At 35.1% G+C, this 23,102-nt stretch overlaps 2 protein-coding genes across 6 annotated transcripts in view; one reads left to right on the top strand and one right to left on the bottom strand.

The window, feature by feature from the left end:
• The window catches only part of LOC129741488 (phospholipase A2 group XV-like), a 64,042-nt gene extending 54,851 nt beyond the window's left edge, over nucleotides 1–9,191 (bottom strand). The window contains exons 1-2 of the mRNA XM_055733229.1: nucleotides 9,121–9,191; nucleotides 8,354–8,535 (exon numbers count right to left, since the gene is read on the bottom strand). Coding sequence (XP_055589204.1) covers nucleotides 8,354–8,535; nucleotides 9,121–9,191 — 253 coding nt within the window. The remainder of the gene's footprint in view (nucleotides 1–8,353; nucleotides 8,536–9,120) is intronic.
• The window catches only part of LOC129748421 (calcitonin gene-related peptide type 1 receptor), a 473,124-nt gene that overhangs the window by 194,336 nt on the left and 255,686 nt on the right, over nucleotides 1–23,102 (top strand). The window lies entirely within an intron of this gene.

Raw genomic sequence — 23,102 nt, 5'->3', positions numbered from 1 at the left:
CCATTCCATTCCCATTCCATTCCCATTCCATTCCCATTCCATTCCCATTCCATTCCCATTCCATTCCCATTCCATTCCCATTCCATTCCCATTCCATTCCCATTCCATTCCCATTCCATTCCCATTCCATTCCCATTCCATTCCCATTCCATTCCCATTCCATTCCCATTCCGTTCCATTCCCATTCCATTCCCATTCCATTCCCATTCCATTCCCATTCCATTCCCATTCCATTGCCATTCCATTCCCATTCCATTCCCATTCCGTTCCATTCCCATTCCATTCCCATTCCATTCCCATTCCATTCTCATTCCATTCCCATTCCATTCCCATTCCATTCCCATTCCATTCCCATTCCATTCCCATTCCATTCCCATTCCATTCCCATTCCATTCCCATTCCATTCCCATTCCATTCCCATTCCATTCCCATTCCATTCCCATTCCATTCCCATTCCATTCCCATTCCATTCCCATTCCATTCCCATTCCATTCCCATTCCATTCCCATTCCATTCCCATTCCATTCCCATTCCATTCCCATTCCATTCCCATTCCATTCCCATTCCATTCCCATTCCATTCCCATTCCATTCCCATTCCATTCCCATTCCATTCCCATTCCATTCCCATTCCATTCCCATTCCATTCCCATTCCATTCCCATTCCATTCCCATTCCATTCCCATTCCATTCCCATTCCATTCCCATTCCATTCCCATTCCATTCCAATTTCCATCCCCCTTCTCACCTTCATTTGCTAACTGACTCAGTTGGTACACTTGTTAAGTTATCAGACTGGCAAGTCGAAATACGAATGTTGCGTTGGGTTCGATTCTCATTCAATTTTTTTGTGATAATTTATCCTATAGGATGAAATCCCATAAAATGTTTTCTTGTTTTGATTGCATTTTGGTCGGGAGCTCGAGTCTTTTTAACGCAATTCTGGCATGGAGTTAGCGCCGAGTTGCATTGAAATTTTACAACCTCATCTTTGGGTGTACAAGTCTCTGAGCATTTGTTGGGTGTAGGATTTCTTCAGGCTCAAATTTGAGGGATCCAATATTTCGAAAATGAACAAAAATGATAGCTTCCTAGTTACTGGACTAAAGTTTAGAAAGTTTTCGTGTTATTTTTGATACTATGAATTGATTTTCTATATATTATTTTAAAAATTTACTACTTATTGAGTACTTTAAATCTAAACTTTTGAACAAACTGAATTATTATTATTTATTTGATCATCGGGATTTTAAAAACTATGAGGTCATTCATCCCTCGAGCAAACTGAAGATTTACACCTATTGGTTCAAATAACAGACGAATAGGAAAAATAAACTCAGAGTGTCACCAACCTTGTCACAATTCTTCGAGAATGTTTTGAAGCAAGGAAAAAACATAACCGAAAAGCTCTCGGCATCCATCCAGAAGTAAAACCTTTTAAGCTTATCTGTTTTGACCTGACGACTCATCAAAATGCTTTGCGATTATGATGATGATGAAGATGGAGATATGAAATTCCCTGTTGCTCCATCAAGCGGTCTGAATTGCGGTCTGGGAAAAACATGGCGCCCGCCCTTAGCTGCCGAGTGAAACTGGCGCATCTGTTTTGATGCTTCGAAACGACGAAAAAAAAACTATTAAAATGGTCAGCTATCATGTTCGGTCCAGGACCGTGCGGCTTCCAGCTGGGAAAAAGATATCGTGAATCCATGACGGAGATAAAACTCAGTGGGATGAAAATTATGCCCACGAAAAGCTGCTTACAGGAGCGAAATATTCCGTCGTTGCCTTATACCATCCCGAGGAGATCGTCGTTGTACTTTTCGGATGATAAGAGATTTTCCTTCTTAAATCTTTCAATCCAACAAGTTTTTTTTCCATGAGTTAGAAGTATTTTTTCTCCGAAAACAGCACCGAGAACCCTCGTCACTGGTTCAATGAACTAATCTCACCAAATGACAAAATGAGGAAAAGAGTCAAGCTTTTTTAATTACTAGTATACATCAGTTACCCATGTTAAAAAAGTATTTATTGATTTTTTCTCAATGTTTCCAATCACCACTGATTAATTTCTTCATTTCTTCGAAAAAATTTACTGTGCCGTCAAATTTCACGATGCCAATTTCATCTTACTTTCCACCCCATCAGAATCGAATATTTTCAGTAAACTTTGTGTCCAAACGCATCTCGTTCTCTCATTTATACATGATTAGCTCTATAATGGAGCTTTTTTTTTGTTTTTGCTAGATGAGTGTCTGGATCCACTCCAAGTGATTATAGAAGTTTCCATGTTAAAGGAATGCTTTTATTGGAAAAGTTTTGCCATTTTTGATTAAGCTTCCCAAACCCTGGTCCAACCAGCTCGTTCGGAACAGTCGAAGGTGGACTCTTCAGACCAACTTCAACGCATTCAGGAAAGATTTCTTTTAACCGTCAAAAGAAAAATTGATCTTTACGAGCATTCATGGGATTTGCTCACTAATTAACTGAAGCAAATTGGTTTCGGAAAGTTGAGAGCGCGGTTTTGGTTGCATAAGTATACTAATAAGAGCGTATGGGGTAAATGTTTTGCTTTTGGTTGATTATAAAAATATGCATTTTTCATAAAAAAAAATCGTCAGTCAGATGCAAGCTGATATCTGAGTTCTGTATTAAGAGAATATCAGCCAGTAGGGATTTAATTTCCTGTCGTTCCGCAGTATGCATTAAGGAATGCGATTTTGGCTCAAATAACACGAAAGTTGTCAAGTGAAACTCGCAAACCTCCATGATGGGGTTCTTTTGGGGCTTGTGTTGTGATATAGCTCAGATGGCAAACCAGTGGCCTCTTGAGCCGATGTCCGTGAGTTCGAGCCCAAGAGTAAATATCGAACACAGTTGTACCGGATAAGTTTTTTAATAATTGTTTGCCAACAGCAACGTTAATATTAAGTCGCAAATGCCATAAAGAAGGTAAAACGACAATCATCGGAATAAAAAAAGGAACTTCCTCAAGAATTATTTGACTAAACTCATTCCGTTTTTTTTTTAATTTCGTTTATGCCTCTGACAAATGCTACGTTTTGAGAACGCCTTAATAGAACCTTAGGATTAGTTCTAGAAATATTGGCATCAGAAATGCTCTTACCCTGCGCATCCGTTCAGTTTCAGAGGTTCTAAAATAAGATTATCCTTACCAAAAAAAGGTTATTCTGACTTATTGCAGTCTTACGTTTCGTAATTTAACCCTGGGATTTTTCAAAGTATCTGTATTGGGTGGTAAAAATGTTTCGTAATCAAAACCTGAAGGAGCTGAAAATGTTCCTTGGCCTGAAAAAACATTCCATGCCAAATTTCAGCTTAATTTTCCAAAAACTCTTACGGGTCGTTCAACGAGTTTGTATGGAAATTTGGCATCGTTTTTTTTAAGCGAAAGTCAAAAATACACTTTTGCGGCTGTAACTTTCATGCATCGGCATCGATTGCGCTACAAGTTTGTTTTTTCTTGATTTCAGAGTTTTCCATTGGACATATAGTATGAGTTACTGGCCCTTAATCCAGAACTACTGACAGATTATCGATGCTGCAGAAGCAGTTCAAGAAGTAGAAGAAAAATAAGAAGACATTTCCATTTGAGACGGTAAAATGACATCAGTTACGTTATGATAAAAAAAAAGTTATTCAGGGCAGAATGAGATTGACATACTTTTCTTCTACCATTAACAAATTTTCTGTCGTAGCTCTTACACCCACATATGAGACTCTAATCCAATAATGACCTTCCTTTGAGGAGGAATTATTGGCATCAGATTATATGCCAGACCGGCACTAACAAGTTTTCTCCGAGCTGGCATTGTACACTGGTTTTAAACTCTAGAAACATGATCACTGGTTTTTTTGGAGACTTAAATGTTAAAATAGCTTGAAAAGCATGGTTAAACCCCTCCCATCCGACAAAATCGCAATTCAAATTTGGTTTTGCATTTCATTCAAAAAAAAAAGATCAATAGTTTTTCAAACTCAACTTGATTATTAAAAAAAAATTAAAAATCAGTCTAAGTTCTTGTTTCATATACAGATTCGAAGTTTTTTTTAAGCGCAAATTTAAACCTATCTGTCATTCCTTTCTCTATTTTTCTTGAATATCTATTGACTACTAGTACGTGGCCAGCGCCGTTATTGATGTTTATAGAAAGAGCATCAGTTTTGTACATTCAGAATGAGCCACTAATCCCAAGAATCATTCTTTTGACCTTTGTACAAAATTGATGGCCTTGGTCAATCACGGAGTAGCAACCATTGGTGATGTGGAATTCGTTCTACTAAGCCACGCCTGCGATCGTGGAATTCAAAATGCATTTGTATAAAATACTGTCAACAATATGAGATTTTCTAAAACTTGAGTACATTGAGAATATTTATAAAAAATTTTAAAACATTACTTATACTTCAAAACTGTTGATAGAGCATTTCGAGTTCAATGATTAAGGTGGATGTGAGTAGTCAATCAAGCTAAGCTAGGCTAAGCTAAGCATATACAGATTCGAAGTTTTTAAACTTAACGATTATGCACAATTTAAACATAATAAAACTTTAAAATGGAGATCCAGAGGATTCATCGTTCAGAATTCACGTTTAAATTAAGATAACATGCGAATCTTAGTTTGAAAATTAAATTAAAATATAGAATTCAGATTGAAACCCAAATCGTCAAAATTAAAATACTACTAGATTCATGATTAAGGGCTCGAAAAAAATTAGATTCTTGGTTCCTATTGAAATTCTAATCAAGAATCTAAATTCAGAAATCGATTGTTTTTGTACAATTCACAAATAGTATTGAAACTCGGAAACAGAAACAAAATTATATTTTGAATTCAGGTTCAGAATTCAGATATATAATTAATAAACAAAATACAGATTCAGCTCAAAATGAAATATTATTATCAAGAAAACTTTTTCGTTGAAGAATTGAAATTCCAAGAGATCGCAAAAATATAATTTTGATTGTTTGATTGTGAAATTTTAAATTTTTTACCACAGTCATTTAGTTTAAATTAAAAAAATCAATTATGGAAATAATGTTGCCAAAATATATTTACGGACAAAAAAAAACATGAAATCTTTTTTTTTTTAAAGGATTTTTTTTATATTGTTGGACACAATTGCAATTTGACGAAGAGCCAAATTTCAAACTTAAACCTTTCATTTGGATCGAGGTAGAGAAAATCAGGTTTAAATCACAAAACTTCAATCTATTGATTAATGGTTCAAATCTTTGAATTTTCACGACAATTTGATGGATTTAACTTTTTTGAATTGATTTGAGCATAGAATAGGTAACGAGAAAGAATGACTTTAATGGGCTTAATTCCCGTGAAAAAGGAAAAAAAGAATAAGTTTCTTTTCAGAAATTGTTGTTATTTAATGAATTCTGAAAGAAATCTACCTTACCATTTTAATGATTTTAGGAGGTTATTTCAAAAGTTTCTATCTAATAAAAAACACTATTAGTCTAAAAGAATTGAAAAATGAGTAAGAGAAAATTATTAAGAGGTTTTTGTTTGTTTTTTTTTTTTAATAATTCATGTAATGTTTGAGCAAAAATATCATAGAAAAACAAAGGTCAATAAAACCCCCTCTCCATGATGCCGTTTTTCCTACGGCTCTGCTTGAAAGTGTAAATGCGATTATTTTTATAATTGTATTTTCCTCATCAATTCATCTTTGAGAGAGATAATTTTTCTATTTTTTTTTTTTGAAGAACCACAAAAATGTCTTCATAAAAGTTGCAGATCATTAAATTCCAAAAAACCTTGTTTGAGATGGTGAAGTCCTATCTTTTGAAACAAATGTTTTAACATTTTTTTCCGTCTTCATAAATGTTCTGTTTAAGCTTAATGATCTACTACTCTGTCTGGGGATTTCCCGGTCGGGAATTTCCGGGAATTTGAAAAATTCGGGAATTCCCGATTTCTGGGATTCATAGTTTCTTTCCCGGCATGAATGAAATTATTTCTCTGGAAAATCCTGTAGTCTCTGGAACCATCCTTATTGCTCTTTTTGAAAATGTAGTCATACAAAACTCATTGAAAATATGCCGGTTTCTGCGGCAGTAGACATTTTGCAGCCATTTGGTGTTTTTTTCATTCAAATAGATTAGTTTAAAAAGATCAAATGTATTTCCACACCATTTTTATTGAACGAAAACTCACAACATTTAAAAAAAACTATAAGAAAAATCGCGTAGTATGTAGGCATATTGTGTGTCTTGAAAGTAACATTCATGCACTTCTTTCCCTCTGGCTATGAAAGCTATATGAATTTCAAAACTTAAAAAGAAGGAGACATCGTATTTTTTTTTTTTTCATATGAAGAGCAAATATGTAAAATTTTCATGAAAAAAGGTTGAATTAATCAAACATATTAAAAGATTTCTTTTTTATTTACCCTCAACTCCATGAATGATTCTTCATTTGACTTTTTCAGGTTAGTTTATAGTTCGTTTGACTGTTTTGAATTTATTATTGTTGAAAACAGTTTGATTTATTTGATTAAAAATAAGTTTAAAGAACATTATGAAGAGTACATTTTGAACAAATTATGGGCTTGCATGCACGAATCGAATGGTGTGTTTAAAGCAAAGTGTATTTATTTTACATGTTTTTGAATATTTTTCGGGATCCCGGGAATTCCCGGGAAACAGGCCACCAGATTTCCCGATTCCCGGGAACGGAAAAATGGCCAGAAAATGGACACTCTATCTATTACTTTTATGAAAACGTTATTGTGATTACATGATAAACAAAAAAAAACAGAAAAATTATCTCACTTTTACGAGAATTTTCTATGAAAATACAAACAAAAAAATATGCCCATTCCATAATAATAAACCATCGTAGAACACAGCATTTAAGCTATTCTGACATTAAAGCCTTCAAAAATTCCGATTTTGAGTTTCGAACCATTGTGAATTGTCCTCGCAGCGCAACCGCATTGCATGTGTCTTAAAGAAACTAAATAAAACACATCCTAAATCCCATCAGAAGACAAAGCAGTGTGGAAACAATCTGCCAGCAAGGATAATGAAGAATGATGTTCCGAGCGCTGTGTGAGTATGTTTACCGGATTAAAAAAAGAATAGTTCTTGTTTCCAACTTTGGTTGCGGAATCACAGAAAAAATCAATAATTTCACAGAATTTTGGGCAAACTTTCACACAAAACCTCTGACACAGAACACAGAATTTAAGAAATATTCACCAATTTCAAAGAATTTTCAATTTTTGGACGATTTTTCAAAATTAATTGTTTAATGTCAATATAAATTTTGGATTATTAGCTTTAAAGTGAAAAAATATCATAAAATTGTTAATTGATTTTTATAAAAGTAAAATGTTGAAAGACCTAACTAAACATAGCTTTTAAATGAAATTAAAAAAAAGTATCTCAAAAACCGTCACACAACTTTTGGGTAAAATCACAAAAAGTCAGAATTTTTTCTCCGTCAAAACACAAAAATTTCGGCAACCCTGTTTCCAACTCCGGCTTAGATATCTGGCAGTTAGCAGGTGTGCGTGTGTATATGAACTGGCAATAGAGACCGTTTCTAGTTTTTTTTAACAAACACAAACACACACAGGATCTCAATGAAACTTGATGTTTCCTCGACGAGATTCCTTTTTATTAACTCTAAGCGTACATCTTTCGAGGATATGATGACTAGCATCTTAAAAATGCTAAAACCACAAAGCCACAGAAAGTGTACTATGTATGCCGTGACCGGGATTCGATCTCATACTCGCTGGCTTAGAAGACTTGAAGGCTATCGTCTACGCCACGGGCTGCGGCAAAGTTTCCCATGCCATTCCTATTCCATTCTTTTCTCATTCCCATTTCAATTCCTATTCCCATTCTTATCTTATTTCCATCACAGACAATGGAGGATGAAAAAAAACACCGGTCAAACAGCAGACGGCCAAAGCAGGGCGTTTTTTGGTGAGCAGGCGTAACTCATTATAACGCCGACAATAAACCTTCGTTTGCTAACTGACTCAGTTGGTGCACTGGTTAAGTTATCTGACTGACAAGTCGAGTTAAGATTGTATCGCTGAGTTCGATTTTCACTTTATTTTTTATAAATTTTGGGATCAATTATCCAATAGGAAGAAAAGCCCATATCTAAAATGTTCTTCATGTTTCGCTTGAGTGCAGAAGTTATGCATCATGTTGCTTGGGAGCTCGAGTCTATATGCCAGTAGTGTTTCCCATCATGGTTTCCTGTTAAGTCCGCAGGCCCATGCGGCCCTCATTAGATGGGACCAATAAACGATAGAATAATTGTAGCCAGATTCAGACAACGGGTTAGAAACCTTACAATGGTACAGTGTTATCGACCAGCACATAAGGTCACTTGGGTATCCCGAGATGGCCGACCTGAGAATGAAATTGACCGTATCTACACCAGCCGAAGATGGACAAGGAGCCTTCTTGATGTCCGCAAAAAACGAAGCAAAGAACATGTATCTGACCATCACCACGTCCTTGGCGAAATACTGACTGAAAGTTGCGCGTGTCCAACGGCATGTGTAAAAAGTCGAGTGTCGATGTGACGTCCGCCGGTTGTAGAATCCATAGGTGAAAAGGGCATACGTTGAAGAGCTTGAATCCCGAGTCGCGGAACTGCCGACAGTCGGCACAGTCGAAGAACAGTGGTGTGGAGTCAAGAATGCCTTTATAACAACGAGCCATGGTACTCTCGGTAAAGTTTGTGGAAGAAGTAGAAGTGAATGGATGTCGGATGAAACCTGGAGGATGGTCGATGATCGGAGAAAGGCGAAAGCAGGCATGTACCGGGTCAGCCAAAGCAGCCGCCCGTTTACGATACGCTGAGCTGGAAAAGGCAGTTGAACGAACTTGTAGACGAGACAAGAGAGCATGTACAAACTCCCTAGCCGAAGCAGGAGATAGAGTGTTCTAAAAACTACGTAAAATTAGTTCTACCAACTCACATACAATGACTAATCTTTCGTCAAAACAAAGATATCAAACTTTTACGTTTGGCAACTGGTAACTGTACCTCTGCTTTTTATTTCTTCTTGCCAAAGAAGAAATTTTCAAATCAATCAGCACGGTCTTACTTACATCAGTTGCAGCCGGCAGCTTTGTCTGTTCGGAACAGGAAGATCGATGTCACCGGTTTCCCGGGAAAGCATGTTCCACTTTTCAGTCTTTCTCCAAACAAGAAGCAGCAATAACCAAGTATAAGGTACTTACTGATGATTCACCCAGTGGATCGTGAAAATAGATTACCAAAGTTCGTCTTTCTTTCTACACTAAGTTCCTCTGTCATCAACTATGAGTTCTCGCTCGACGATGGAATTCCCCAAAAGTAGACCAAAACTGCCAAACACAGTCGAAAAGCAAACATCCATTTCCCAAAAGCGAAACGTTTCTTCCCGGTTGCAAAGTCCAGCTAAGATTGAGAATTCTCTCTACTTTCTAGATAGAAAGGGGAAGAGCCTCACTTTTTCTTTGATTTTCACTAGATGCCAAGACAAGCTAGCTGTTAGAACCCTTTTCGCACTCATTGAACCTCATCCAAGGCGAATGGTTGCAGCCAGCCATCGATGATGATGGATGAAAAGGGAAGGAGAAGCAGCAGTTGAATAAATATTTGCACAATTCTAGCAGTACACGAAGAAAGCGTCCATTTGGTAGTAACATCTTCCTGTCCCAGCTTCCAATCCTTCCCGTTTGTCAACTCCAGGTTTGAGGATGAGGATGTGTGACCTGGGAAGAACCCCATCACAAATACTGCAGGCTATGATGAAAAACACCAGCCAGCAATTGTCGAGCTGTCTGTCTGTCTGTGGGGGCAGATGGTCCAACTGGGCGACGCCTGAGATATAGATGAAAGATGCGATAGGAATTGATGTTGATGATGATTTACACACAGAAACGAGCGTCATGAAAGCTCTGCTGGAATCCTGCTGCCATTAGATGAAACGTAAAAAGCTCGGAAAAGTTCTCACAAATGCATAGCTACATATGTATGAGACTGAGTTTGTAAGGAGGATGAAAGTACCGTGCTAAAGATTCTCCTTGATTGTACTTACAAGTGACATTAAAAGTGGCGCTGCTGTTGGGACGGAAATGAAATGAGCAGTCAACATTCGTACTATTTGTTAACAGCAACTAAATGTGTGCCATTTGCTGTCTGGATCATTTTAAATGCTCTCTGGTTGTTTGTACATCGGAAGATAGAGCGACATTCTGGAAATGATCATTTCCTTTTAGGTCAGACGAAGGATAAAAGGATTTTCGGACTGACATATGAGTGAAGTTTAATTTCTCATGCTTCATGATTACTTACTTTGTTGAGTCCAAAAAAAAAATCTCTGTCCAACTGTGAGTGCTTTTTAATATCGAACTTGACAAGATGAGATAAGAATTTAAGATAAGAACTCTAGAGTGAATTTTTAACGCACAATTCGTCCTAAGGAGGAACCAATTTGTCGGTTGCCAAATCTATTTATAACCGGTGACGTCCTGCTCTCGTTTGGCTCATAAGTGTCCAATCCTGTTTTCCGGCAGAGGATATTCTCACTTAGCCGAAGCCGGAAAACGTTTCGTGCCCCCGACTATGAATGTATGTGTACCTACCCATTTGCAGGCAGCAAACTGTCAATGGAAAATGTGTAGCTATATTTCAGTTCCATCCACTTAGCGCCGCAAACGAGAACCAGATCTGACAATAATAAAACGATGCCACCAAATGGCAAAACGATGTATTCCCGCAGTATTTCCAACAACCGACCTTGGATGGATGGCACGGCGAATTACTCAGCACAGCGAAGACTGGCTGTCACCATGCATCTCCATCCATCTGGAGCCAATGTTTGCATAGAAATTTATTCTACCTCCTCACCGAAGCTACGACATACATCACACATCGACTGTTAGGGTGTTTCGAAAAATTTCTTATGTGATTCCTTGATTAAGCAGAGGATTCACTAAAATGTATTCAAGCATTGCTGATGGCGAAAAATTTCATTTGTTTCTTCATCGATCGACTTAACATAAGTCTCAAAATATCACAAGAACTTAAGTTGATAACCTCACTGAAAAGTTAGTTGGGTAAGCTTTTAATTGAAAACAATACATACTTACATCAATGTTACCTACTTAAAAAAGCTGCATGAGTTGGTTTCATTGATAATGAAAGCGGGCGTACATTTAAAAAAAATTATTGATCTCAAACATTCTTTTCTAATATAAACATTGATCAGCATCAACTAATGGTCTGAACAAGAGCATGAGAGAAGTGAAAGGTTTGTTGTTTCACATCTTAAATCCCTCCTTTTAAAATGTGTATTTATACAACATTTGGTTTAATTTCCTGTTATCTTTCGTATGAAATACTTGAATAGGGTAAATGATCTTGAGCGGAACTATTTAAATAGCTCATTTCGACGCAACTGAAACAGTTGACAAGCGGTATGGATAGGGGTTATATCTGAACGAATTTAGTTCAGCAGAAAGACCTTGGATTCTGCTTTCAAATGATTATTTGTAGAGTATTTAAGAGTAAACCCTGATAACTCTAGAGCTGTTTCACTGAAGAAAGAATTCTGATATTGAGCGAAGCTTCGCTGATTTTAAGTGGAACTAAAATTTGATCTTGAGCGGAACCATTTTGTACTGTCAACATCTTTCACAGCTCTCATTCCTATTTTTTGTGGAACTGTGAAACTTCAAATAAATTTCATCTTGAAAGATTCAAGTTAAAAAATCAATTTTTTTTGTAAATAACAGAAATTTAGCCTTCCAAAGTTGTTCGCAAAATATCCGTTCAAATTTATTTCTTACTTCAAAAAAGATATCCAATTTTCACTTTGATTCGCTATATCTTATTTTGAACGAATCGATTCTCTAAACTCAAACTTTTGTTTTTTTCTTATCTCAATAATTCAATTCTTTTGTAGGCATATTTTAATGAACCCCCGAACAACTTTTGAAGGTATCGTAAAATGGGGTAACTTTTAACACCGGGGTAAATTTGACCAACAATAAATTTTTCTACATTATCATTAATAACTAAGTCTATAGTTTGGATTTTTGAAAACTGTTTTCTACGTTTGGAAGCCATCTAATTGAGTATCAAATTAGCAAAATTTGGTTTGTATTTGAAAATTTTTTCTGTTAGTAAAAATCTAATTTCAAAATCTTAAAACATCTATTTTTTCCAAGGCTTGCAAACAAACAGCTTTCCTGATGATACCAAAAAGCATTTAGAAACAAACGGGTTGTTTAATGTGAAAGAACAACTTTTTTCCTTTGTTTATGAACAGTTATAGTTCTATTTTTATAATTATTGAATGATAAATTTTTGAGATTTTATAAATAAGGACATTTTCCAAGAAAAAGCCCGTATTGGACAAATGGATAGGAAACCTATCAAATCATTAGCTTTGAACAAAAAATAAAAATGGAAATTGTGGGAGGGCCTAGGAGAATGTGTGAGGCTAAAATTTCATTTGTATTTGGTAGCTCAAATTATTTAGTAGTTACAGACCCCGTTCGATTTTGGCAACATTTTGTGTTGCCAAAATCGAATGATGCCAAAATGGAACGGTTCTTATTCTCAACATTTAAGTTTTTTTTTATTTTTATTTTTAGTCTATTTCGGACCATTTATAGTTATTTTTTTTCCATCATGTTTTTGATGCATTTTGTATTTTTCTTGTTTTGTTTATAATGTTTTTTTTTTCATATGTCATATTTGCTGTTTTTGCCATTCTTCATCATGTTTTAGTTGTTTTTTTGTAATTTTCAGTCTTATGTTTGAATTTGTTTTTATAAGTTTTTTTTCAATTTTTCAATTTTTCATCCTTTTTTCATTTTTGAGTACTTTATAAAATTTTTAAAAAACTTTTGTTTTTATTGTCGCATTTTATCACTATTTCAGAACACAAAAACGTATTTATGATGTTTGTCTAAAATATATTGGTCCTGTTATAACGAAAACTAAAAGGTAATGCTGTTTCTAAAAACCGTTCGATTTTGGCACATGTGCCAAAATCGGATGTTGCCAAAATCGAATATTGCCAAAATTGAATGTTGCCAAAAAACGAACGGGGTTATTATAATTTTTGCCCCTAAATGTAGGCAGCATCTGAGTTATTTTTCCGATTATAAATATTTTTAAAATAAAACGTTTAAAATCAAGGTTAAATTGTTAAACAAACGCATGAACAAATTATGAAGGTGTTTTGTATCCTTAATGATCAAGAAAACTCTTTATAACCGTCATAATAGAGACTGATCAATGTAACCCCAAAGAATCAAACTCTGAACATAGACGAAAACGATCTTAAAAAATTTTTTTAAGTATTCTAATCTTAATTTTTGCATCCATGTTTAACGTTCATAGGAGTCAGTCCAGTACTGGTTTTAAAAATATAAAACATGCCACATTGTTCTGAACATAAAAAATAATCGAAATATATTGAAAAAAGTGAGTCAAAAATACAACGTTGGCCTTAAACTACAGATTTTGCAAAAAAAAAACTGTACATTGCTCTAAATCAATGTGTTTTTGAGAAAAAAAATCAGATTTTTTTGTGATTTAATTTAAAAATTCTGTGATACTTTTTTCTTTAACTTCATTGGAAATTCATGATAAATTGGGTCTTTTTTATATTCAAGATGGGAAAAATCAGTTTAGGAGATATAAGCGCATAATCGCGATTCCCACCTCAAAAAACTACGCTAATTTAATCAAAGAAAACAGCTATAATTTGTGAGTTACTTCATTATTTCGCATTCAGACACTAAAAAAGTCTATTTTTAACAGGCTTAAACTTGAAAACAGTAGATAAAAATGTTTAAAAATGCATTTTAATTTATTTTTTTGTCAAAAGCTGAAAATTAGTTACTGTAGAGGCACAATAAGAACCCCCACTGGGGCAATATAAGCACCATTAATTTGGGCACGATGAGCATTTTCTGCCGCAGAATCTAGCAGCGAATTCAACTGAACTATAGAGTTGTCCCGGTGTGTTTTGCTAGACTTAGTAGAATTGAAGATATTTGTGTTAAAAATAATTAGAATTTTTGTTTATTGGTATATCGTTTTCAAATGGAATTTCATCATCAAGAACAAACTCCAACTCAACCAGAGGTAATGAAAGCTGCTTCTTAAAGTTCGAATAGTAATGAATGGCTATAAAAATTGATTGTTTTTCCAAAAATTATGACTCTACCTTTATTGGCTTCATAAGTTCTCGAATTATGCCAAAAAATATGTATGAAAGCCTTCCTCCTCTTTCCCGTCTTTCCTCTGAAAGAAAGAATCAAAAAACATTTCTAGTATCCCAAAAAATTAAACTTTTTGTGTACCTGGTTTGGTACCTAGTGACACCACTCAAATAATTTTTGGTTCTATTCGAAGTTAATTTTACATCTTTTTTGCCCCAAAATCTGATATAATAAGAAAAATGCCTACATTCAGGAGTAAAAACTTCGTGTGAGACATAAGGCATGAGGCAGCGCGTTTATCTTGGAGAATAGTAGTTCCGCTCAAGATAATATTTTACTTTTAAAAACTACGCAATTAATTGATTTTTTTTTTATGTAAAACTTGTTACAAAAGCCCGAATAATGCTTTTTTATGATTTTTCCTACCATTTCAATCATTAAAAATCAGTTGATAACGGTCACGGATTAGATAAATTGACGTTCAAAGTCAGCATAGATTGGTGAAAATTACAGCAGAATAGGCGTGTGTTTATAACATGATCTCATTTCAAAAATTTATCAAAAAATGACAAAGCTAGTATGAAAACATCTTGAAACAGTGCCTAGATCTTTGGAAAAGTAATTGGTTCCGCTCAAGATCAGTTTTCAGTTAGTTCCGCTCAAGATCATTTATCCAATTGTGCCCTCAATTTGCATGGGAAATCCAAAATCTGTGGAATGTTATGCGCTGCAGGCTAAAATTGGTCCTAGGCCTAGTACAAGCTCTCATGCCTAATTTGGGCCAGATCGGACCACGGTAAAGGGTCACTCAACGAGCCTGAAGTTTGTATGGGATTTTGAGACCATTTGTTTGGGAGGAAAAGAAAAACCAGTTTTTCATCAGTAACTTTGGCCCCCTTTGGACCGATTTTTTTCGGAAGACGATTTTTTTAAAGCTTGAATTATGACAAATATTTCAGTTGAAGACTAAATTTCAACAAGAGTAAAGGTTAAAAAGTTATAAAGCTTAAAAAATTGGATAACAGGTTAAAAATCATTCAACACGTTCGTCGTCAAGCGTCACCCATTTATACAATAAACAAGTTTGAAAAGCCAAAACATTAACAGAAAATATCATTTCTGCTTCAAACTTTGGCTAGAAAACAAAGAAGAATCTGGTTGTAATTCGTGATAATTTGGATTAAATTATTTTTCTCAAAATTGGTCACCCACTGTTAGCGACGAACATGATAATCAATTTCTGCACTTTTTTGGCAAAACTGTAGAACATTACAAAGATTTGGAAATTAAAGTGTTTAATTCAATGATCAATTTTCCCGAGAACAGCAATTATTTCAACTCAAGAGAAATGAACAATAGAAATTTTATTTTTGTTTATTTTTCCCAATTCTGCAAAATACGGGTATTTTAACGAAATTTATAAGAACTTTTCATCTAATTGAGTTTTAAAAATTTCTCAAAACATAAGTCAAATAGTTTTGCGGTCTCCAACAAAGTCTTAAAAGAATAAAAATCTTGATTATCAAAAACTCAAGGACTTTCTTCAATGCTGTGAGAAAATGTTACAATGTTATCAATTCAAATTACTACAAAAATTCAGAAATGATTTTATTCAAATTCTTGTTTCAGGGTTTTCCATCAGTTACAAAACATTTAAAAAAAATCAACATTAAATCCTTATAAAGAAATCCAGACCTTTCTCAAGTCCATCGATTGCTGCACTTTTTTTATAAGGAACTAGCTGATCCCGTACGAACTTCGTTTCGCTTTAAATCATTGGTACGTCAAAATGAGTTTAGAAAATGAATTCGAGCCATTCTTTCGACAAATTTGGGGAAAAAATTCAACAGTGTTAAAAGTCGCTACTATTACTATTATTTGAAATTCAAATTAAACAGTTGATTAGCTTTTTATTAAAATTTATGTGAGAGTGTTTTCTTCTCGATCGATTGTAAAATCTAGACATTATGGCAGAAACATGTACTATTTGTTTATGTGCACGACTCTTTTGCTTAACCTTCACACTTAAATTTATATCAATTAACTGCTTCCAATAAAATTATTGCACAAAACACTGAACATTCAATGAAACCCTCTTTTTCTGTCCCATGGCTCGAAATTCGATAATTGAAATCCATTTTACGTTCCTCAAAACTCCCTTGTGCCATTTTTTCTTTTCAAATTATATGTAAAATAACGTCAGGAACTTGAAAACAGTGAACAGTGAATATAGACGCCCCTTTCGCCGAGTGAATTGCTCATAGTTTATAACCCTCATCTGAACATTTTCATCTCAATCCGATGCATGATCACGACAATATCGCGAAAACAGTGAGCAACTAAAATGGACGGCCTTTTTTTTTGACCACGATTCAAAACTTGACACCTGAAATCAATTATCTTTTCTGTTAAACTCCCATGTGTCAATTTTCATTACATTTCTATGCTCAATCAAGAGAATATCGTAAAAACAGTGAACAGATAATAACCCCTTTTGCCGACCCCTGAGTCAAGATTTGAAACCTGAAAGCAAAAGAGCGTCCCTTAAAACTCCTATGCGGCAATTTTCATCTCAATCCAATGTAGAATAACGTCAATATCGCAAAAACATTAAAGTTGGGTATGGACGACTCCTTCAGCCGACTTCTGATCCGCAATTCGAAACTTGAAACCGATTGCTCGTCCCTCAAAACACTCATGTGCTAATTTTCATCACAATACGATCTATTATAAGGCCAATATCGGAAAAACATTAATCAGTGGATATGGACGACCCCTTTGGCCAACCCCTGACCCTAAATTTGATAACTGTAATCGATTGTTCGTCTCTCAAACACTCATGTGTAATTTTTCATCACAATCCGGTGTATAATAACGCCAAAATCGCAAAAACATTAATCAGTTGATATGGACGACCCCTTTGACCGACTCCTGACCCTAAGTTTGATAACTGTAATCGATTGCTCGTCTCTCAAAACACTCATGTGCAAATTTTCATCACAATCCAATGTAAAATAAAGCAAATATCGCAAAAACATCAATCAGTAGATATGGACGACCCCTTTTGCCGATCTAAAACCCTAAATTTGATAACTGTAATCAATTGCTCGTCTCTTAAAACACTCATGTGCAAATTTTCATCACAATCCGATGTATAATAACGCCAATATCGCAAAAACATAAATCAGTGGATATGGACGACCCCTTTTGCCGACCCTTATCCCTAAATTTGATAACTGTAATCGATTGCTCGTCCCTTAAAACACTCATGTGCAAATTTTCATCACAATCCGATGTATAATAACGCCAATATCGCAAAAACATTAATCAGTGGATATGGATGACCCCTTTTGCCGGCCTCAAACCCTAAATTTGATAACTGTAATCGATTGCTCGTCTCTCAAAACACTCATGTGCAAATTTTCATCACAATCCGATGCATAATAACGCCAATATCGCAAAAACATAAATCAGTGGATATGGACGACCCCTTTTGCCGACCCTTATCCCTAAATTTGATAACTGTAATCGATTGCTCGTCTCTCAAAACACTCATGTGCAAATTTTCATCACAATCCGATGTATAATAACACCAATATCGCAAAAACATAAATCAGTGGATATGGACGACCCCTTTGACCGACCCCTGACCCTAAGTTTGATAACTGTAATCGATTGCTCGTCTCTCAAAACACTCATGTGCAAATTTTCATTACAATCCAATGTAAAATAAAGCCAATATCGCAAAAACATTAATCAGTAGATATGGACGACCCCTTTTGCCGATCTCAAACCCTAAATTTGATAACTGTAATCGATTGCTCGTCTCTCAAAACACTCATGTGTAAATTTTCATCACAATCCGATGTATAATAACGCCAATATCGCAAAAACATTAATCAGTGGATATGGACGACCCCTTTTGCCGGCCTCCAACCCTAAATTTGATAACTGTAATCGATTGCTCGTCTCTCAAAACACTCATGTGCAAATTTTCATCACAATCCGATGCATAATAACGCCAATATCGCAAAAACATAAATCAGTGGATATGGACGACCCCTTTTGCCGACCCCTATCCCTAAATTTGATAACTGTAATCGATTGCTCGTCTCTCAAAACACTCATGTGCAAATTTTCATTACAATCCGACGGAAAATAACGTCAATAACGTGAAAACAATATTTGTCTTGTATGGACGACCCCCTTCAGAAGGGGTCGTCCAAAAATCTAATAACATTTTTCATCATTCCTGGTCCTAATGAGCATCCATGCCAAATTTCAGATCTCTAGCTCTTAAGACGGCTGAGTCTATAGAGGACAAACAAACAAACAAACAAACAAACAAACAAACAAACATACAGATAATTGCTTTATATATATATAGATTTATTTTCGCGACATTTGATTGAATGAGATACAAATAAGTTAAATTTTGTTTTTATTAGGAGATTTTTGATATTACTTAAAATGTAATTTTAAAATCTTAAAATATCCGGTTTTTCGAAGGCTCACAAACAATCATCTCTCCTGATCAAATTTAAGCATTTGGGAGCAAATGGATTGTTTTATGTGAAAGTTAAACTTTTTTCTTTGTTGAGGTTTAGTTTAAGTGTTATTTTAATGGTCATTTGGTGATAATATTTTGATATTGAAATAAAACGGTCACTTTCCATGAGAAAGTCCGTATAGAAGAAATGTCTAAAACCCTATTAAATGGTTAAGTTTGAAGAAAAAAAGAACAGGACATGGACAAAGGGAATAGCATGAAGGCAAAGTTTCATTTGTTTTTTAGAAACATTGAGAAATGTTAATAATTTTTACTCCTAGATGTATGCAACCCCATTGTCCATTTTTTTAATATAAATGTTTTTTTTAAAAAAAGTGGAAAAAATCAATTTAGTCCTAACAGAAATTACTGTTGTTATTTTTTATGCCTTCTGTGCTAAATGGCAGCATAACCATAATTTTGAAGATGTTTCATTGTGATCAAAGTTACCCCGAAACTCGAAATCTGTTGTTTTTTTTAACATTAAATTATAACCAGCAATGTCGTTTGAAAGTACTATTATCAATGATCATGTTTTATACTCCTCATCTCAGTAAGTGTTTTAAGATTTTGAGGTATTATGAAAAAGCAATCCCTTCCAAAATGTTCAAAAAATTAATGAAAAAGGTGATCAAAGTTCCCCCAGTTTACGGTACGTTATTTATTCCTGTTTTGGATTGAACTCCCCCGCTTTCAAATGAATATCCATGCAACCATAATTCACATATTCACTTAAAAGAAAGCTTTGAAAGTTACATATTGGCTGACAAAGAAAAACAACTGCCCAATTCCCTTGAGTGAACTTTATGTATCCGTTAATTAATTTGAAAGTTTCAAAAGTCATTGATATGTACGTTGTATGTGACTTATTTGCCCAAGTCTCGTGAAAGAACTATATGTACTCATTAATGAACTTGAAAGCTGCAAAAGTGCTTTATATGTACGTTGTAAGAGACTTAAATCACAAAATGGGCACAAAAATTCTATAAACGGGATTCACCTAATCACAAAAAGTGCATTGGACTGCTTTCTTCCTGGCTTTCTGGCTTTCTGGTATACTCGAAAATCATATCACCAATTCGAGTTTTAGTTACTGCTAGAACAACATCTAGGCGTGGCCTCGAGGTAGCGTGTTCTATTGTCACCACAAAGGCCGGGGTTCGATCCCGATGCCAGGCAAGTTTTTTTTTTAATAATTTAGTGATGCGATATATGTAGGAAGTGAAAGAAAGTAGCAATCGAGCAGTAAATTGAACCGCAATTTGTCGAGTTTTGAATTCGTTCTGAATGTTCTGAACATAGTAAATAATCAAAAAAAAGTTATATGAACTGATGCCTAGGGTAAAATTGAAGATAGAGGAAGAATTTTTTGTTTATTTTACAACTTTTTCTGGAAGCTGAATTAAAGACCGCCTAAGTCTGAACAGCAGGTCATTTAGACTTGTTTTGGAACTTGACAGTATCAATAAGAAATTAAATTTTGAGCTACAAAGAACGTACTTCAGATCAATGATGGGGCTGAGTAAGCCTTTGCGTACCTGTTTTTTGAGACTTTTGGTTGCATGGGTAGCAATAGAGTTCAATAAATTATGATTCTATGTCAAAACTTGCTTGTGTTTGAAATTTGATGAATATTCCTATACAATTGTTGTGGTTTCGCTGTATTTAACATTGATTTTGTCAAGAAATCTCTCGTTTTGGATAAAGTTACGATCATTAAATCGCGTAGCAATATCGTTACAAACACAAACTTCTCTCGAATATGAATATGAATCGAATATGAATATGGCTGGTCTCGTATGTTTTCTCAAATCTTTAGGAAAGTTTAGGAATCACATCCAAGTTAACATGCTACCGGTGCTTCATGTGGAGAGTACATTTGTTTTTAGAAAGGATGAGCGTCAGCAAGCTCTGTCGCCTTCCTTCTCGGAGTGGCTGGGTGAAAAATATGGATGGAAAATTGGATGCCATAACTTTTAAGAGATATAGCCTTGGAGCAAAGATATTATATTCTATCAAGATACCCGGCTGAATAGATTTTCGAATAAGTAGTCTGGGACATAGATACATTTGTTTACGGTGCTGCCACTCAGCGAAAAAGTCTTCAAGCTTTAAACTTGCATACAAGTTTTAAAACGAGCAAGTTTTGCATGCGACCAAACTACGTAAACATTAAAAATAAAACGTTACTTTATCCAAACAAGATTATTGTAAAAGGAAACTTTGTGTCAGTTTTATTTTCTATTTTGGTTCATTCTGGTTCTGGTTCCATCTGGTTCGTTTGATGGAATGGATTTCTTTCGACTGTCTGTTCAAGCATCGGTGAACACTGATTTCGTCAATAAGGCCAATTCTGGAGCAAATTGAAATCGTTATTTTCCCGGTTAGCCAAGAATAAAATTTTGTACCGAATCTACTTGGGCGGCATCCATAAATTACGTAACGTAAAAAATGCACTTTTTTGACCCCCTTCCCCCTCGTATGTCACAAATCGTCATGCTTGGACGTACCCCCCTATGAAAAATACGTAACGCTGATAATCACCCCCCCCTCCCCATCTTTTCATGTTTTTGAATAATGGTTTTCGATGTAAAGAAAAGATTTTAGTATAAAATTTATTAACGTTCCTCGAAACGGAATAAATATCTATCCAAATTGCTTCTCAGGAGCAAAACAAATTAAACAATTATGTAAAATATACTCCACTAAGTAATATTCGTCGGAATAACCAAAATTGCATTTTTTAAATTAATTGAAAAAAATAGTAAAATTTCCGTCTTTAGGTTGAATAGAGTTCTTGGGGGTAAATGTACATATCTAATTTCGGTTTTCTAGCGATTATTTCTTGGATATTTCTTCTATATTCAAATATTTTAAGCTGATTCAAGTGGGCTTATCATTCTGCAAAAATTGCATGACATCATGAAATTTTTAAGGAAAAAATCGTTACGTAACGATGAGCATACCTCCCCCCCTCCCCTATGTCACAATTCGTAACGCTCGAGCTTACTCCCTCCCCCCTAGGAGCGTTACGTAATTAATGGATGCCCCCTTGTGTGATTTTCTGTTGTCAAAACGAAAACAAATTAAATTGCAAATTTTGCGGAAGGATGTAATTAAATTGCAGCCGATGAAATTACCAATCAATCATTAAAGAATGAAAAAAAAAACAGATGATCTTCCTGAGCCTGAGGCCTTCCTGAGTGCTTCTATCATATCCGTTTGCCTTTCTTGGATTAGCGGCGGCACTGACGGCAACAGCTCGGGCTTTACGGCTCCCTTGTCAGCACCCGAACATTGCGAACGCGGAATGTTTCCCAATAATTCCCGAATAATATAATAGTCGGAAAATTTTTCTTGTCCTAAAATTCAAGTGAAACCATCTGTTAGAAAAAATAATTCTCGCAATAGCAAATAATCACGTTAAAACTTTATTTACTTTACCTGATCATATTGGGGTCTTCTCCCTCGATTAACAAGCTTCATGGTTACACGACTGAAACAGTTTGTCCGGTCAAAACCCATCGATGCATCCTCGTTCATTTTTTGTTCCATCGGCATTTCCGCCAATCATTTCGGTAGATTCTGTAAGAACAGATTATTTTAATTTCAGTTAATTATACAAATCAGATTAACTACTGACCTGATTTGGTTTCCTCCGGAGAAATACAAATGTTAAAATTTAAACGACAAAATCTTTGCGATATAAACAAAAACGCCGACGCATACTGTTTTATATTTTATGGACAAGCATACGTGATGATTTTCCAATTTTGAGGTTGAAGTCTTGTTCGCCAACTTTACTTTGGCGCTAGTGTTTTGTCCCTAAAATTTCATGGAAGCCGATAGTACCTGCTTGGAGTCAAGCTCTGCCGCCTTCCTTCTCGGAGTGGCTGGGTGAAAAATATAGATGGAAATTTGGATGCCATAACTTTAAAGAGATTTAAATAATGACAAATTAGATTATGGTGGACAGTCGTTAAAACCTTGTATTATGAATACTTGTTAAAAAAAACCCTGTTCTCATGCCTCTAGAGTAATTTAAAAATAATCTCGTGAGCATCGATTTAGGCATTTCGGAGGAGTAGTCAGAATAACACTGTTACACAATTTTATATAATTGAAGATAGATTTTTTATCAGCCCCGTTTCATAAATATAAGCTAATTAGGCCGGAACAAATTTCGAATCCTTCTTTTGTCACTCAGAGTTGGAACATCGCGAGGGGGGGGACAATAAAAAATAATGCGAAAAACAAATAAATGGGAATAAATTGCACAAAATCTTGCACGCAAAAAATTGCATGCAAGATCATT

Source organism: Uranotaenia lowii, chromosome 2, assembly GCF_029784155.1.
Source record: "Uranotaenia lowii strain MFRU-FL chromosome 2, ASM2978415v1, whole genome shotgun sequence".
Lineage (NCBI taxonomy): Eukaryota > Metazoa > Arthropoda > Insecta > Diptera > Culicidae > Uranotaenia > Uranotaenia lowii.
The sequence above is the reverse complement of the archived record's forward strand: the minus strand, read 5'-3'. Positions and strand labels throughout refer to the sequence as shown.